The following is a 19,733-nucleotide window of genomic DNA, read 5'->3' as shown; positions in this document are numbered from 1 at the left end:
GAACTAGATAACACTAAGACATACAACCATTTCTATGTCTCAAATTACACTTTCAATAGTTTCCTTCACCTCCAATAATAACCAAACAATACAAAATTACGTACGAAAAAAGATGAACTGCATCACTTTTCTCTTTGATAAAATCTCTCCTATATTTCATAAATTCACGTAGAGTTACCAGTGGATTTTCAGATATGGTGAACTTGTTATCAGTACCCCAGGTTTCCATGGCAACCAAGACTATTCTGGTGTTCAGTTGTTCTTTATAAATCTAGCACATTAGGAAAATGAATGATCATAAAATAATAGTGTCAATATTGTTTTGTTAAGCAGTATACAAAAAAGTGACTAAATCCAATACTTACATTAATCACAGTCATATACAGACTAACACAGATGTGTCCAATCCATGGCCTGCAGACTACATATGATCCTGGACAGCTAGTAATGCAGCCCCACAAGATTGTAAACTTTTAATATTATTATGTGATTTATATTCATTAACTAATTATATAGTTTACATGCAGCCTCTTCACTTAGTGTGGCCCAAGCACCCCAAAAGTTTAGGCAACCATAGTTTAACATATTAAATTCATTGTGCAAAAGCTAAACCATTTTAAAGTTATTCTTTTGAAAGGTGGAGTGCTTCAGAATGGAGCTTTGATAGAATGCCAGGTGAAACACATACACAACCAAAAAATACAGCAATGTTTCTATCTGCCATTCTGCTTCTGTTTTTCTGTTTATCTAAGAATCAAACTAAGTAGAATTGCTGAATAATAAATTAACACTTTCTTTTGTCTCCTTTGACTTTAGATTGGCATTCCTGTATTAACACTGCTATACTGTATATATACACAGACTCAAACACACAGATACACACACACACACACACACACACACACACACACTAACTCTATGACATAGAGTGAGTGAGATAGTGGTTTCTAAATTAGATAGATGACAGGCAGACAGGCAGGCTGATAAAGAGACACACAGAAATAGTTATGGATAGACAGAAGATAGAAGATAGATCGACAGACAGACAGACAGGCAGACAGAGAGACAGACTTTGAGAATTATACTTACTAAATCTGCCATATTCACTACCGATTTTGCAAAGCTGTTTGTGTGACCAACCGATAATCGATGTTTTTTCAGCTAAGAAAAAAACAGACAAATTCCAAACATCTTTCTGAAACATCATGTGCTTTCAAGAATGACTTCAGCCAAAGATTACCTTTTACTTCAGATATGCGGGTTACGGGTTACTTATTCAAGTATAAATATATATTTTTTAAATCAATACAGCACTATAAAAATTAAAAATACCAAATGACAATAAAGGACTTTTTTGTTTGGTGAGCTTCCAGGCAACACAAATTGGTAATCTAATATCTGTATACTGTGGGTCAGCTTTTATACACATAGAGGGAGAGAGGTGCCCGCAAGATAATGCAAATGCCTACAGAACAACAGCACTTTAAAAAATCCAAATTAGAGGTAATACCTTTATTACCATCAACTTCATAACCTCAAGACTATGTTCCAGCATTCAAGCTCTTTTTATATATGCGACCTGACATACATCAAGCTTAAATTGCTGGTAATGAGTATGCTAATGGATAGAGTTAAATTTATTCTGATATCAAAACTGCACTGCTTTTGTTCCTACAGATTTTTCGCCTTTAATTTTTCTTAATAATTATTTATCACAATAGAAAGCTGCAGTACATTTTAAAAAGTAGAATCATATGTGCTATCAGTAGCATGTTTAATGTGTTTGGGATATGAACAGGCTAGCCCCGGGATGGTGAACCTATATCAAGCGTGCCACAGGTGTCACACGGAGCCATTTATCAAGACGTTGCCCTGTCAGCTGGCCAGTTCACATGTGTGCGCTGGCCAGCTTTCAGTCTTTTTAAAGCATTTTTCACCCTCCGCAGGCTCCAGAGGCTTTATAGTTTGAGTTTGAGTTTTATTAAATTTATATACCGCCCCCCTCTCCCCGCAGGGACTTTATAGGAACCTGGGGAGTGCGAAAACAGCCTCCCCCGCCCCCCGGTGACCCTCTGGGGGGGTTTCAGGAGCTTCCCTGAAGCCTCCGGAGCAGAAAAAAACAGCCCTATGGCAAACCGGAAGTTCAGGAACGGACTTCCGGTTTGCTTATAGTACCGGTTTAAGCCCTCCAGAGCCTTCAGGGGCCTTCCGGAGGCTTCCCTGAAGACTCAGGAGGATGAAAAATGACCCAACGAGCAAGCTGGAGGTCACTTCCGGTTTGCTCATAGGGTCATTTTTCATCTTCCGGAGCCTTCAAGGAAGCCTCCGGAAGGCCCCTGAAGCCTCCAGAGGGCCTCCGGGGGACGGGGAGGCTGTTTTCATCCTCCCCAGGCTTTTATAAAGCCTCTGAAGCCTGGGGAGGGTGAAAAAAGCATGCAAAAAATGGGGGGAGTGCCTGTCATGCACGAATGCAGAGTGGGGGATCGCACATTGAATTATGGGTGAGGCACACCCGGGCACGACCCTCCTGCACTCCCCCTGCTTATGGCACACGAGCCAAAAAAGGTTTGCCATCGCTGGGCTAAACTAATGTTGTTTTAAAGTTTAAAAAGATGGACCATGAGATTGAATTTGGCTATAAAAGTTGCATGGGGTCTGAAAAAGTATTTAATCATTCTTCATTTTCCAAGTTGAGAAAACATTTTTGAAGGCCAGGTAAATCATCCTTCCCTCTGAACCTCTGCAGTGTAGGTAATACCCCATTTAACTGACCATCCTTGCTCATGCGGACCCAAGGACACAGAAATAGTTTATCATGTGCAACAATATAGGGACATTTGGAGTATCTTATACCTGCTCATAAATAGACAGAAAGAACAAGTCATTGTGTGACCTCCTTTTCTCAGCTATGAAATTATAATCCATATGGCAAGTTTTATTGTTTTCACAATAAAAACAAGGTAACAACTAATGCAAGTTTGAATCACATGTCTTTTCTGAATGGTTAATTATTTGTATGGAGCATGCTAGTGGTTCATCAAAATAAAATTGATTGATTGAAACACCTCTTGTGTGCTCTTAAATATAAATACATATTGTTTTTTTAAAGACCAAGTTGCAACATCAAAAGGAGGAGGGTCAGGGCGCCTGTTATATATGGTACCTTACCAAAACAAAGTGGCCTCAATATTGCTGATTCCAACAACCTGATCAGATGAGAGCTGTATGTGCTTACTGGTCCTCCTTTTACAATCTATATATGTGTCATATGTCATTTTCTAGATATGATTACTCTTCTGTATTAGATTTTGTCATAAGAAAAGCAACACAGAGTTGTTCAGATTAACTCTTAATTTGTACTTGTAAAATGCCAATCTCAAAAGATTCTTTATCTGCATTTCTGGAAACAATTATAAATAATTTAAATTATATTAGGCATTTATGATACAATCATAATTATAATCTTCTATGTATTCCATATCATAATATTAATTACTGCAAAGAAAAGGTAAAAGGAACATGAGAATAATATTGTAATGCAGCAAAAACTATAAAATATGGTAGAATAAAGGAAATATACAATTGAATAATAAAACACTTGGCTTTCGTAATATTTTGCATTGTTAATGCTTTTTTTATAGCATTTCATTTTCCTTGAGGATTAGACCTTAGGTATCCAAAAGAGTACTATTAATTAGAGTCATTGGCCTTTGATACAAACATATTGCATCCTCTAGTCTTATGTACTTGTGATCCAAAATCTAACACAAGTATGTAAGCTACAGACTTATGTCACAGTGTTATAAGCCATGGTTCACCAATCACACACACACACACACACACACCACATAAACACACAACATACACCACTAGATCTTAATCATTAGATCAAATTGGCTCTGTATTATCCTTTGGAAAAGCCTCTTCCAGCTATGGGATCTGAGCTATTGTCCCTTGCCTACCCTTTAAAAAGCTCCTGATGATGATTCAAGAAGGAAATTTGGCAAACTTAAATTAAGCCCAACAATAATTTAAAAGAAAGCATTTATTAAAAGAAACTGAGTCTTCCATTCTACTAAGGCATGGTTACTCAGTAGAATGGTGACACAAAATGGAAAACCAGGGAAGAAGAATAAAGCAGGTCAACACTATTCCGCTTTTTCTTCTTCCTCCTCCTCCTCCTCCTCCTCCTCCTCTTCCTCCTCCTCCACCACCACCACCACCACCACCACCACCACCTCCTCTTCCTCCTCCTCCTCCTCTCCTTCCCTGTCTACATCAAACTATAAACTGCCAGATTGGCTTTACACTTAGCAGCTCCAACTCTCAACCTATTCAGGATTCTCGAAGTAGTATAAGGATCCAGTTTATTATCAAACAGACATATGTAAGATACTACCATTAATTACTTCATTTTCCATGTATTTTGAGGATTATAGTGAGATTACACAAAAATCACTACTTTGATTAATGGCTGTTAAAAACTGTTCTGCTTATTCCTATTTCAGTATATTTCAATACTTTATAAATAGCTGCACTGAAGACACAGAACTAGAATTAGAATTAAATTCCGCTTTTGGCAATAATGACTAAAATCATTTTTACACATACGTACACCTTTCTCTGCTTGGCAATCGCAAGTATGGATAGCTGTATAAACATAAGGGCAATCGAAGAGTCTCATGTGTCACCCAATAAAATACGGCTACTTTCTTTACTATTCTTTGAGGAAGCAAGAAAACAATCAATAACCTCTTCTTCTAAGAGACACCTGATATAATGGTTTAAATGAGATCCCCTCCCCCGTTTACTTAGAGCCTAAATGAGGAATTACTATTCCACTGTAATGGAAATTCCATTTTAAAAAATCTGGAACTGGAGGAGAGGGAGAAATACCTTCTGACTTGTAAAAAGATTTATCTCTAGATTTGCTTGTATATAGTATAAGAAAAAATAATAATGCATATGTAGGCCAAACACACAGGGAATCCTTACAAAGAAATATAAAGTTTGATTTAAAAAGCCAACCTATACATTCATGACATGACAGAGGGCATGATCCATTCCACTTCAGCCTACCAAATGACATACTGTATCTTTGTTCAAGCACCCGTAATTCCAACAGAATGCCTACAGAAAGATTTGCTGACTCAATATTGCTCAAAGTCATTCTTGCTCCTGAAATAAATATATTGGCATTAGATTCGATTCGCTAAAAAGTTCTCTAATCACCAGCAGTTTTAAGAAAAATCCATGCCCAATTTTGCCCAAAATATAGCTAAATCAGTTTTGCAAAGTCATAGTGTAATGTATATATTTCAGATTTCTTTTTCAATAGCTAAGCTCCCTGATGATCCAGACTAATTTTTTAAGATTAAAAAAATGCCGTAAAACAAAGTACCACCTTCTAACAAAATCTGCTTTTCCATGAATGCTTCTGACCTCACATAAACCTCCCAGACACATTTAGATTTCGATAATTGCTGCCTAGTGTTTTGCATAAATATGATCCCATGACCAGAAAAAAACCAAAGATAGCGTCATAGGATAATACAGAACAACATTTTCATAAACAGATGTTTTGAGTCTAGTTCCATTTATTATGGAAGACAATTTATGAACAAGCAAATGTCTTCCCATTAGAAGCATTTACAAAAGCACCTCTGCATGTATGCAAAATTCCAAATTTATTTACTGACTAAAAAGATTGTCTGTGTTTGGTGTAGATATTATACTACAGCAGGATCTCAAGTCATGAACGGTTCTGGCCATGACGAAACCAGATGCCGACCAAAAAATCCACTAAATGTTTCACTCTGCTCACAAACAGATCCTCAGGTGGTGATCAAGCACAGCCGCAACGATTTTTCCTTCTGCGCCTTGTGTGTGTGTGTGCGTGCGCGCGCGCACGCACGCACACATATATGTGCAGTCAGCCTTGCTTCTGATCACGACCAAATCGAGTGCCGACCGAAGTCCTGGAACAGATTACGGTCGTGACCAGAGGTCCCCCTATATTAGGGAGAATATAATCACAACTAAAGGTGAGAAAGGTATTTCCAATCTCCAATTTGATGCAATAAATATACAGAGGGTCTTCAATAGAAAGCTATCCAACTTCTATCTCCATAGAAAGGTATTCCAACCCCTCAATAGTTAATATAAATAGCTCTTTAAAATCTGTGAATGAATTACAAAGCTTAATGTGGTCTTCAGGAAAATTATTCAGAAAAAAAATGTTATATTCTGTTAAAAAAAAAAAAGCCAAGTTCTGTTGTAATTACCAATCTAATCTCTGCTCTTAGATGTCCTGTTGAGTGACTTCCAGCACAGTTCCAGACAGCCCGACTTCAGTGGAATGGTTAGAATCATTTTGCAATAAGTACATTATTGTTGAATCTATTATAGACACAAAGCTATGCATGCATTATTGATAACTTTTAAAAAGCCTTGTATGTAAAACCTCACCATTAGATGATCGTTTACAATCATTAGCTCGACATATTTTGTTTCATCTTCCACTCTAGGTGGATTCAGTTGGACCTACAGAAAGAGGAAGATGCTGTATATATTTTAAAAAGTCAGCAACAAACACCTGATTTCTAGACTAATTATTCTGAGGTGATTTCTTTCCTTCATTGCACTTAAAACTAATTCATGATACCAAATTAGAAAAAGAAAATGTCAGGATGTCTAACATTTGAACAACAGAAAATTAAGCAATCCAGTTCTAATGTAAGCTTAGAAGAAATATAAGGGATAATTTTATATCGCTATATTGACCAGTACTGGACTTAAATGGGCAGCATATAATAAATAATTTAATTTAATAAATTTAATAGATTTAATAAATAAATTTAATAAGCAATTTTCAAAATGCGGTTTGATAAAATTCCATCCTTTTAAAGGAATCCCTATAGCCTTTAGCTTCATTAGTGAATTCCTCTATGTATTAAAGTATATTCAAAGCTATATGTTTTATTAATGGCTGATGTTTATAGTTGTGCTTTTTTCATATTAAAAATATACATCACAACATGCCTATTCTGTGTGATGTTATTTTTTCACAGGTTTTATATACTTAATCAATAATGCCCAGAATGCTATCCCCAAATGCAGGGCATAGGGAACCCTAAGAATATTCTATGTTTGGTTCAATGTTCAGGCAAGTAGTATGAATTGATGTTTATTTGCTTTTCTTTCTTTTTCAAAAGGCAAATGTTCAAAATGTCATAAAACAGTCAACCTTGAAATTTCTCTGTTCTTAACACTTTGGGCATTTATCTTTCTTAATATATAGTATTTCTTTATATTTTAGCTCCTGCAATAAATAATAGGTGAAATTGTATGGGGACACCCATTCCCTGGACAGATTGTAGACCCACAGCTTAGTCAGATGTAAGTCATATTAACACTCATGCATCAAAATGAAGATAAAATGCTTGATATTGAAGAGATGTGTTCACTACACCCACTAAGAGCAATTTTTAAATAACAAAGATTCAATTTGATTGTCTTAAACAGTCATGCTATAGAAAATCATTTTTCTGTTGGTTTTGCAACCGGCAAAATGAAAGGGGACATTTGCTTTCCTCCCAGCCTCTGATGAGACTATTCTTTTTGAATTTATATCTATTATCAAAGAATACCGTTGGATGTTCTCAGCATGAAAAAGGGGGCTTATAATGGAGACATGAGAAAGCAGGCAAAATCATGTGTCTTGAAAAAGGAAGGCTGAATGATATGTTTTTTTAAAAAGATTGCAAAAATAAATAATAGGATAGGAGGGCATACCTGCCTTTTTCTTCTTTTATATCTTGATTTCACACCAAATTTCTGTGATGTAGTATTCATGTGCCAGAATTCTGAATGGGACACACATTACAATCAGTTTAATGACAGTTAAGCAAGACAAGCACTTTTAGAAACAAAATAAATAAAGCACAAGGTTGAATAAATACATATTTTAAATATTTTAAGAATTACTCAGAACTCAAGAAAATACCAGATATAGTCATATTATCTACTGCCACAAAAACAAGGTATTGGAAATTCATCAGTGCAAAGGTTGGCATTTTTACTAAAAAAAAAACTGCTTTGTAGCTGCTCACTCTTAGCAAGTTCATGAATTTGACAAGTGGGTTATAGAGTGATGAAAGCTGAAACAAAATAGTTTTTAAGGTACACTGAAACACTTCAAATTAAATTAAAGCGAACAATAAGGAAAAGAAATAAACATAAAGGAAATATAAACACTCAGAATAGTTCCTTGCATAATGTATTCTTGGACTCAGATATTAGCCTTGGCAAGGCATTTTTTTTCATTAACAAATGAGACTTTTTACATATAAACGTCTTGACCTGAACTGCCATAAAGTAATCTTAGAATGAGTAGAAGCCACACAGGATATTAAAAAAAGAAGTTATGAAAATTCAAGCTAAAATGTAATCATTAGGCATTTACAAGCCAATGAAAATGCTGTTTAATAAGCACATGATCTATATAGTGGTGATATCAAACGATACTATAAAACATGACAAACTATATGAAGCCAAAACATTGGTCAAACCTTGACATTAACCTTTTTCAGGCATTTAGAAATCAATAACAGGAAATTCATCTTTGGCAAGAATAACAAATTTGCTTCCACTACATGCCTGCACACATGCCACATACCCTCTATGTGTGTAGGATGCAACCATAATGGAGAAGTGTCTCTATCTATGAAGGCTCTCGATGCAATTTAGGATCCTGATTTCCAAGGGTTCTAACTTTCATGGAGAGCCTCCCTCTCAAAAAAAAAGGTTGGTTCCAGTTTTCCCATGTTCTGTTTTTAAGAAAACTGGAATAGAGAAAGGTGAAGTAAACATAAGACTTGCTTACTATAAATTAGTTTTGTGGAGGGGAGGGGAGTCTCGTTTTCATAAATTGAAAGTTCTGTTAGAACTGATTAAAATCTTATGGAACCAAAAATATTCTCTTTAAATGTTCAGCATTTGGACAGGAACTGTTTTTTAACAGGTTAGCTTTGTATGTATAACAGGTTAGTCTCTTTTGATGTATAAAGATTCTTCTTTCAAAAGCCACTCATTGAATTACTATTGCAATATCAAAAGTCTACAAATCTTTTTTTGGAAAATGTGTTGTTTTCTAATCCTGTGTTCAGAGAGGCTTTTATATTATTAACAACAACAGAATAAAAATAACCAGCAATGATTTAACTGCAAAATAAATGCAACAATAAGAGTATTAAAAATATACCAGATGGAAGATAATCCAAAGGAAATTCAAATAATCTGGATTTGTATATAGAATGTAAATGGAATTCCTCCTAAAATAAAAGACATCTAAATTTAGTAAATCATTCTAAGGCTGATACTTTAGTTAGATCTATGCATTTCTATACCCAGGAAATTGCAGATCATAATAATCTGAATATATGCATATGAACACATATAAGCACCAATTCACAGACACACACTTGCATACTTATATACATATATGCAAATATATACATTAAAGAATATCTTTCTAAATTTATTTTTATTTCTGAATTCTTACAACTAGAATCTATGTAAGAAGTGCAAGTCATATATTAACTGTTCAAAGAATAATCTGAGGATAATTGTATTTTAATTCTACAGTACTTACTTGAGATGTACAATTTTCTTCTGGCTCAATAAGATATGTGTGATTCCCATCATAGAACATTCCACTGTTAAAAAAAAGGCAGCTCTCTGACTTGCGTGTTATAATTTAACTAAGTAAACATAAAATAATACTACATGTAAAAGAGAATCTCAGGTAGAAATGGGATATTATTGTCCCGTAATTTTTAATCCTCCAACTAGCTTGTGAGGTTAATTTTAGTTGTATCCTGAGATAAATCCTGAGGAATTTCCTCTCTTCTCCTCTTATGAACAGCACAACTATTTACTACCTTCCATGCTATTATATAATACACCTGTTGCAGAATTCTTCACAGCACAGAAAAAAATCATATGAAACTATTATTGACCATAGTAATTTTTAATTTTAGTTCTTTATACTGGCAGTGATAGCACTTATGCTTTGCCACCAGTGGGCAGTAAAAACTGCAAGCCGGTAAAAATGTTTTATAGTATTTATTTTAGGATAGTTAGGATCTTGCTTTAAATACATGCTTATTAACTACAACAATTTCAAGAAATATTTATTTGTAGCTATCTGTAGTTCTCAAGTCTGTGAACCTATTGAAAGTCAATACCTATTGAAAATCTACAAAATACGATGCCAATGATTTGGGAACTAATCTGTAGCACTGTATGCAAATGAGACAACAATATACTTTATATTGTACAGAAGGACAGTATACAGAAAGTATATTGTTACATACATGTTTAGAATTCTTGCACTAAACCTTTGTTTCTAAAGGATTTGCCTTTAATATAGAGTGCCGTTTTAAAAATAATAATAGCATATCTTTCAGTTCAAATTTGTACACAGTGCTATCAAATCAGTGCATGGTTATCCCACATATGGTAACAATGGTTGCTAAATCCATTGTAGTTAAATTTTAGGATGATATTTACCCATTGAGGATTTTTTAAAAGTGACAATGGAGCCAATTATTTTAGAGGGCTAAGCTCTCCCAAATTGTCTGTGTTCCAGCAGAGACCAGCTTGCAATTTGCAAGAGATATTCTGTCCCCGGAATTCCTATATTTGTAATGTAATCAGAATACAGATGGAAGGGATCTTGGAGGTCTTGCAAACCAATCCCCTGCTCAAGCAGGATAACCTATACCGGGGATAATGAACCTCTTTGGCACTGAGTGCTGAAAAGGGAACATGTGCGCACATGCTCATCTGTGACGCGACCCAGAAGAGGAGCTGCCCAGTGGGCATGTATACGGCGGAAAATGAACTTCTGGTTTTCAGCACATGCATATGCACTGGCCAGCTACTCTTCTGGTCACTGACATGCATGTACAAGCGACGATCAGCTGGCCGGCGCACATGCTCACGCTGGAAAATGGAAGACCAGCTCTTCTAGTTTCCGGCACTGCTGCACGCACAAAGACCAGCTGACCATTGTGCACGCATGTGCACCATAAACCCGGAAGAGGAATGGGAGACACTGCACATGCCAGGCAACATGGCTCCATGTGCCACTTCGGGCATATGTGCCATAGATTCACCATCATGGCCCTATACAATTTGAGACTAAACAAGTCTTTTCTTAAACATCTTCATTGATAAAGGCAAACTGTTCCATTGGTTAATTGTTCTCACTATTAGGAAGTTTTTCCTTAATTCCAGGTTGCCTCTCTCCTTGATTAGTTTCCATCGATTGTTTTTTTTCCCCTATACTTTGATGCTTTGGAAAATAAATTGACCCCCTCTTCTGTGTGGCAGCCCCTCATATACTGGAATACTGCTATCATATCAGTCCTTCTTTTCTCTAGATTAGCCATACCCCATTCCTGCAATCGTTTTTCGTATGTTTTCGTCTTTAATCATCCTAGTTGTTCTTCTCTGCACTCTTTCCGAAGTCTCAACATCTTTTTTGTAATGTGGTGTCCAAAACTGGATGCAGTGTTCCAGGTGTGCTCTTACTAAGGTTTTATAAAGTGGTACTAATACTTCAAGTGATTTTAATTCTATACCTCTGTTTGTACAACACAGGATTGTATTAGGTTTTTTTGGTTGCTGCCACACATTGCTGGCTCATATGTAAATGATCATCCACTAGCACTCCAAGGTCCATTTCCCACTTACCGTTTTTGAGCCATAATTTCGCTGATCTGTACTTGTACTTCTGGTTTTTCCTGCCTAAGTGTAAAACCTTGCTTGTCTCCCCATTAAATTTCATTTTGTTGGATATGGCCCATTGTTCAAGTCTGTCAAGATCTTTTTGGATCCTGAGCTTGTCTTCTGTGGTGTTGGCTATTGCTGCTAGCTTAGTGTCATCTGTAAATTTATGCAATACAATAGTAGAGTTGGAAGGGACCTTGGAGGTCTTCTAGTCCAACCCCCGGCCTAGGCAGGAAACCCTATACCATTCCAGACAAATGGCTATCCAACATCTTCTTAAAGACTTCCAGTTTTGGGGCATTCACAACTTCTGGAGGCAAGCTGTTCCACTGATTAATTGTTCTAACTGTCAGGAAGTTTCTCCTCAGTTCTAAGTTGCTTCTCTCCTTGATTAGTTTCCACCCATTGCTTCTTGTTCTGTCCTCAGGTGCCTTGGAGAATAGCTTGACTCCCTCTTCTTTGTGGCAACCCCAACATCATTTGATGAGTTCCCCTTCTATTCTCTCATCTAATTCATTTATGAAGATATTGAAGAGTACTGGGCCTAAGACAGAACCTTGTGTACACCACTGCTTCCTTCCTTCCATGTAGATGTAGTACCATTAAGAACTACTCCTTGAGTATAGTTTGTCAGTCAGTTACAAATCCATCTGATGGTGGATGCTGTCTACCCCACATTTTTCTAGCTTACTAAAAAGTAGACTGTGGTCTACTTTGTCAAATGCTTTACTGAAATCTAAGTATACTATGTCCAAACCATTTCACTGGTCTATTAATTTAGTCACTTTGTCAAAGACTAAAATAAGATTGTGCATGATCTGTTTTTAACAAACCCATTCCGGCTTCTAGTTATAACTTTATTTGTTTCTAGATGTTCGCAGATCTGTTTTTTGATTATCTTTCCTAGTATCTTTCTAAATATTGATATTATGCTGATTAGTCTGTAGTTTCATGTTTCCCACTCCTTTTTTTAAGATGGAAATCACATCAGCTTTTTCCCAATCCTCAAATAGTGCCCCAGTGTTCCAGGATTTTTGAAAGATATGGTACAATGGTTCTGAGATAACATCTGCCAGCTCGCTGGGTTGTAATCTGTCAGGTCCCTCTGATTTATATTTTTTGTGCTATCAAAGATCTATGCTGATGGTAGGAGTTAAAAAGAGCATAGTAGTTCTATCCTTTTTCAGTTTTTGTGCTGTCTAAACATCAGTATCTCTGAATGCTGGAAAGCCAAATGTTTCCTGCATAACAAGAAAGAGGTTCAGCTCCCTGTTTGGCTATTCAAAGCAGGTCAGGCTATAAGTAAAAGAAGAAACTACAGATAGTGCTTGGGTTACAATGGCAATTGGGACTACAACTGCCATCACTAAACAATGTAATAATAAAGCAAGATATCATGTGACCGCACTGCTTAATGATGGTAATTTGACCTGGTTTCCATTGCTAAATGAATCATCATGGGTCATTAAGTGAGGACATCATATGGTTACCATTTGCAACCTCCTGCCAACTTCCCAATTCCTTTTGCTTGGTGGTCATAAAGAAGGTCATAAATGGTGATCGCATGACCACAGAGACACTGCAACAGCCATGACTTTGAGATACAGATGTGCCACATGTTTGAACAGTCACTGAATGAGTGGTCATAAATTGAGAAATACCCGTAGAGTTGTGAGGGCAATCTGGAGGACAACAGCTGATCTCAGGAAGGTGTTCAGGTTTGTGTGTACAAGTTCGAATGACAGAATTAGAAAAGTATTCATGAGGCAGTCCCTCTTCTAACAATTTATTGAATAAGTACTATCACTTTAATCTCACATACAGTTGCTTTTATTCTATGTATAGTGTTATTCCCATTTCACTGCAGTTATTTCTTGAAAAGTTCAATACAAACAAAGAAGTGGAATTACACAAATTTTAGATTTAGAAGATCTATACTTTAAAATTTCAGAAACTTAAAAAAAGAAAAGTAAGGAAAAAATATAACTACGCTATTGTATTCTACAGATCAAAAACTTTTTGAAGAAAGAGCTGAAAATCAAAATCAAGGTGACAATTTAGAAAGTTTATTTATATAGTATCTATTTTTCTGAACAGATAAAGTATGTTATAGGATACAGCACTGCACATAATTGCCTCCCTAGCTATGTCCTCTTTTGCATTTACTGTAGATCCTTCAAGGAACTGAATCTCTCTTGGCCAAGTATTTTTAATACTTGGATTCTGACCTTGCACGTATAACTGGCAAGCTGATTAAATAATGTATGTTATGCATTAGACTATGGCAGGTTTATATACTGCATTATCAGTGGGATGGACTAAGGAATAACTAGCTACTCATCTATTCCCCCGAGACTACGATTTTTATTTTAAAAAATCAATATCTGTTTGTACAGTTGCAATATTTTTTTCTTTTGAAATCAATGCATATTTTCATCAAGGATCCTTTTAGGCAGATTCCTCTTCATTTGCATGTACTTACTGTTTAATATGAATATATTATTTGTACTACCTGGTTAAATTAATTACTGATTTCTGATCATCTGTTAAAAACTGAGTTTTAATTCCTTTCCTTGATTTTTCCTAGCGACAGTCATTTAGTACATTTTTTCTATGTACTCTCAGCATTTAATTAATCACATTTATATGAGTGTATTAGATAGACAGGGAGAAATTTTCCAGTTTTTATTATCTTTTGAAATTTTGCTTTTGCTGTTGTTTTGGATTTATAAAGATTGTACATAAATTGTCATTGCAATCTTTTTTTAAATATTGTACATAAATTGTCATTACATATATACATGTATATCGATGTCTTTATTTCCTTTCAGGATAACAAACTTCATACAAAACATAGATTGGGTAAATAATAAGCAAAAGAACAAAAGTCAGAAGATAAACAGAAATTAAAAGGAAATCGAACTAAATCTATTTTACACCACAGCATTCATTATCCCAAAGGTGTTTTTTCAAGAGGCAACTGGACTTTCTGGTTTTCTTTGAAGACGTTTCACTTCTCATCCAAATGAGTGTGGAGCCTTTTTAGAACTGTTGAAAGGCCTCTGTTGTAGACTGGAGATAGATAATGTCATATCCCTCCCACTCTGTTGAGAGAGGGCTGTTTAATTTTGACATAGATGGCCTCTTTGACTCCTTTTTCAAACCAGCGATCCTCTGTATCCAAAATGTGGACTTTGCTGAATTTAAAAGAGTGGGATTTATCTTTTAAATGCAGATGGACTGCTGAATCTAGTCCTGATGGGTTTGTTCTCCTATGTTGTGCCATGTGTTTATGAAGTAATTGGTTGTTTTGTTTCCTTAATGTACAGATCTGCAGGTCGTGTTTCATCCTTGGGGTGGATAAGCTTCTACCTTAGTGTTTTCTTGGGTTTGAAGTATGTGTGTATGTTATGTTTGCTGAGGGGTCAAAGAAGCCATCTGTCAAAATTGAACAGATCTCTCTCAACAGAGGAGGGGGGATATGATGTCATCTATCTTCAGTCTACAACACAGTCCTTTCAACAGTTCCAAAAAGACTTCGCACCCATCTACACCACTCAGGTGATCCTGATGACGCAGATAACCTGCCAGGTGACCTTAATGACCCACTAAAAAATGCAAATGACCAGCTGTTTGCAAAGAGCTTAAATCCTTCCATTCCCCACCATCTAGTAACAGCTGAAGAAGCTTCTTGGATGAGAAGTAGTGTTGGCTTTCCTGAATGGTCTTCTCTGCGTGCTGCGGGAGAGTCTTAATTCTGTCTGACTGCCCTATACTGAATTGAAGATCTTTAGCCACGCCTCCTGTGCTGGCACCTCAGATTTTTGGATGAAGGCGTGGACTTGTAGTCAGTTCAACAGTGGTTCCATATCAAGTCAATAGTAATTCATAGTGGTAAGAAAACAACAGCATAAGTCATAAGCTCTGGTCAGCTGAGAACACATAAGGCACATGTTAGAAGAAGAAACTTCAGCAACAAATGAACACAGTGAGAGACCCTAGGGCGGGGTTGGACTCTCCCGCAGTGCACAGAGAAGACTGTTCAGGTAAGCCAATGCTACTTCTCCTGTGTGCTTCTTGGAGAATCCAAGTATGGGACATACCCAAGCTAAATGTCAATAGGGCCGGGAGTACTTGAGTTAATGGTCTCTCCAGCCGAATGAATGCCCTGAAGAACTTGTCTCCTAAATGCTGCGTCCACCAACACGAACTTATCTAACTTAAAGTTCCAAACAAATTGAGACGGTGATGCCACGTTGCCACCCTGCAGATCTCCTCTATGGCTGTTTGAGTCGCCCAGGCTGCTGTAGATGCGGTGCTCCTTGTAGAGTGGGCTGTGATGTGACGTGGCACCTGTGTAGACTGGAGCTGATAGGCAAGGGCGATGCAGGCACGCAACCATCGGCCGATGGTGGCAGAGGTGACCTTATACCATAGTGGTAGGCTGAAACGATATGAAGAGGGATTCAGACCGCCAAAACAACGCCGTGCACTTGATGTACTTGCGGAGTGTCCTGCACACATCTAGCTTGTGCCATCTGCACTCCCTAGGATGTCTTGAATGCGGGCAAAAGTCCGGAGGAATGACTTCCTGGTTCCGGTGAAACGAGGTGCTGACTTTAGGAATGAACAAAACGACCCCGTCGGGATGTATGATACATAGGTCCTCCCTGACAGACATGACCACTAGCTCTGAGATCCTTCGCGCAGAGGTAATAGCCATTAGAAAGACCGTTTTGAAAGTCAGGTGTTTCAAGTCACAGGATCGAAGGGGCTCTAACGGAGGGGCTATCAGAGCCCTCAAGACAATGTTCAACTCCCAGTACGGATAACAATGGATGACAGGAGGAGATAAGTTGGTGGCTCCTTTTAGGAAACTGCGGACCCTGGGATGACGTGCAAGGAAGAAGTGGTTGCTGGAAGCCAGGACTGTAGACAGCATTGCAACCTGACGCTGGAGCATGTTCGCCGCTAACCCTTGGTCCAACCCCTCCTGCAAAATCTGTGGAATGGTGGCAGAAGTGAAATCAATAGACTTTTGAGTACACCACCTGGTGAAGGCGGCCCAGGTGACATCGCAAATTTTGGTGGTTGAAGGTCGCTGAGAGGCTTGAATGGTTTGTATGACCTTAGCAGATAGTCTGTATTTCTCTTGGAGGCTGCTCTCAAGTGCCAGATGGCTAATTGCAACCACTGGGCTCTGGGTGTGATAGAGCCCCCTAGTTGAGAGAGACCTCCTCCGGAGGAATTCTCCATGGTTTAGCAATGGAGAGACTCACACGGTCGGCGAACCATGTCTGGGCCAGAATGGTGCCACTAGAAGCACCTCCGCTTGTTCCACTAGTATCTTGTGAATCATGCTGGGAAGGAGTGGGATCGGTGAAAACACATAGAGCAGGCCGGGTGGCCAGTGGCAAAGCAGAGCATTGACTCCCTCTGCTTCTGGACACTGTAACCTGGAGAAGAATCGAGGAAGATGGGAGTTTTCCAGGGTGGCGAATAGATCAACTGACGGGTGGCCGAACCTCTGCGTGATCTTGAGGAAAAGGTCTGGGTGCAGATGCCACTCTGAGTGGTCAATTGTGGCCCTGCTCAGCCAATCCGCCTGGACATTGCTCACCCTGGCAATGTGCTCCGCTCGGAGGGATGACAACTGTTTCTCCACCCACCTCCCCAGATGTTCCGCCTCTGCCATCAATGACTTGGAGCAAGTGCCCCCTTGGCAGTTTACATGTGCCTTGGTGGCCACATTGTCCGTGAGCAACATTACATGGTGACCTTGGACTGTTGTCTGAAAATGTAGAAGAGCTAGTCTTGCTGCTTTTAGCTCCAGTCAGTTTATGCTGAGATCGCTGGCGGACCACCTGCCTTGTGCGACCTAGTTGTCGAAATGGGTTCCCCACCCAAATAGACTGGCGTCCGTCATGATGATGAGGCGATCCAGTCTGCGGAAGAGACTGCCCTTGGTCAACGCTGGAGAAAGCCACCACTGTAGGGACTGATGGACATTGAGTGGAACTGGAATTGGTGTGGGAGAGTTGCTGTTCTTGGCCCTTTGGTGGGGCAGAAGACACCACTGCAGCTGTCTCAAGTGCAACCTTACCCACGATACTATTGACAGGCAAGCAATCATTTTGCTGAGGAGAGTCAATAACTGAATAATGGGACCCGACTGCGAAGTCCGCACCTGGAGTACCAGTTTTCTGATACTGGAGATCCACTCCTGGGACAATGCGACCTGGCAATTGACAGTGTCTATTATTGCGCTGAGATGCTGCAACCTGGTGGTGGGAGTGAGGTGGCTTTTTTCCAGATTGACAGAGAAGCCGTGATCTTGCAGAACTCTCATCATCAACCAGAGGTCCCTGACTGCTTGTTGAGAGGACGACAATAAGATGAGAATGTCGTCTAGATATGCTTGAAGTTGAACTGGGCGTGACCTCAGGGACGCAACCACCGCTGCCAGAATCTTTGTAAATGTCCTGGGGGCCGATGACAGCCCGAATGGCAGTGCCCTGTACTGATAGTGCTTGCCTGCGTAATAAAACCTCAGGGACTTGCGATGGGCCTTTCAGATTGGGATGTGGAGGTACGCTTCGCGGAGATCTATTGATGTTAGCAGATCTCCCAGCCTGTTGCAGCCCAGAATTGACTGGAGGAAGATCTTGAAGCATTTGTACACCAGATGGTAATTTAACTTTTTTAGATCTGATATCCCCTTCCACCCTCCTGAGTTCTTTGGGACCAGGAACAGGATGTAATAGAAACCTGACCTTTCATGTCCCACTGACACTATTTCTATGGCCCTTATCTCCCAAAGGTGCTGAATCTCCTGCTCCATCAGGAACCTTTTGACTGGGGAGGAGGAAATGCGACAGTGGATGAAGTGGCGGGGGGAGGGGAGATGAATTCCAGGGTCAGACCCAGTCGGATGGTTTGAAGAACCCACTAGTCTGACGTGGTCTGCTCCAATTTCTCCTGGAAAAACTGCAGGCGGCCTCCAATGGGAGCCGACCTCTGGGCATCTCTTATAGCGACGGAATGGCCTAGAGCCAGAACCTCCATAGTATGGGCACTTGAAGAAGTATTGGTTGCAGTCCCTATCACAAAATGACTGGCGGTCCTGGGACCGATTGGAACCCTGTGCATATGGACGATGGAAATGTCCGGAACTGGTGGAGGCCTCAAAGGAATGAAAGGACTGTTTCCTAAAGTATCCAGAGCCTTTGCGCTCCACCTTTTTAGAAACAGAGGGCATCACCTTCTTTTTATCTTTGTTCTCAGCGAGAACCGGGTCCAAGACCTCACCAAAAAGTTTTGTTGCCTTGAAGGGAGCTGAGGCTAACTTCCATTTGGACCTCATATCGGCATTCAGTGACGCAACCATAATAGCCAGTGTGTAGTGACATTGGAAGCTAAGGCCCTTGATGCGAATTTTGATGAATTAAGGGTAGCATCAGCCGTGTATTCAGCTGCCGCCATGATCTTGTTAAGTTCCTGCCTCAGCTTCCTGCAGGACGACACCTGCAGGAAGTTTGGCGGCAAGCTGGCAGAGCCACAGAAGGGATGTCCTAGACATAAAGGAAGCAGAGGTGGCCATCTTAATGGCCAAGCTGCTGCCTGATGAGTCTTATGACATGCTTTTTCTAATCTCTTGTCCTCTACTTTCAGACCCTCTAAACCATCAGGTGGCAGGAAGGAAGAGGATGTAAGAGCCTGCACCGGTGGATCCACCTGAGGTAGTTTTAAAAGATCCTCTAAGGTAGCATCCACAGTGTAAAGTTTCCTGTCACTATTATTAGGCGTGGCTAGAGTACCAGATTGGGCCCACTGGCGCTACATAACATTCAGAAATAATTTGGGTACTGGGACTATTTTCTAAGCAACAACGGGCTCGTCAAAGAGCCCTTCACCATGTTCGACTATTTCAGAGGCAG

General features: G+C 39.1%; 1 protein-coding gene across 7 annotated transcripts in view; it reads right to left on the bottom strand.

Annotated features, from left to right (window-relative positions):
* The window catches only part of ADAM22 (ADAM metallopeptidase domain 22), a gene marked incomplete at its 3' end in the record, with an annotated part of 169,159 nt that overhangs the window by 61,922 nt on the left and 87,504 nt on the right, over positions 1-19,733 (bottom strand). For all 7 annotated transcript variants that reach the window (XM_081969875.1, XM_081969869.1, XM_081969870.1 and 4 more), the window contains exons 6-11: positions 9,653-9,716; positions 9,263-9,332; positions 7,795-7,865; positions 6,469-6,543; positions 1,090-1,161; positions 105-271 (exon numbers count right to left, since the gene is read on the bottom strand). In XM_081969875.1, the coding sequence (XP_081826001.1) occupies positions 105-271; positions 1,090-1,161; positions 6,469-6,543; positions 7,795-7,865; positions 9,263-9,332; positions 9,653-9,716 (519 nt within the window). The remainder of the gene's footprint in view (positions 1-104; positions 272-1,089; positions 1,162-6,468; positions 6,544-7,794; positions 7,866-9,262; positions 9,333-9,652; positions 9,717-19,733) is intronic.

Source organism: Natrix helvetica (assembly GCF_964273705.1).
Source record: "Natrix helvetica genome assembly, chromosome: Z".
Classification (NCBI taxonomy): domain Eukaryota; kingdom Metazoa; phylum Chordata; class Lepidosauria; order Squamata; family Natricidae; genus Natrix; species Natrix helvetica.
This window is presented reverse-complemented; position numbering and strand designations above follow the sequence as displayed.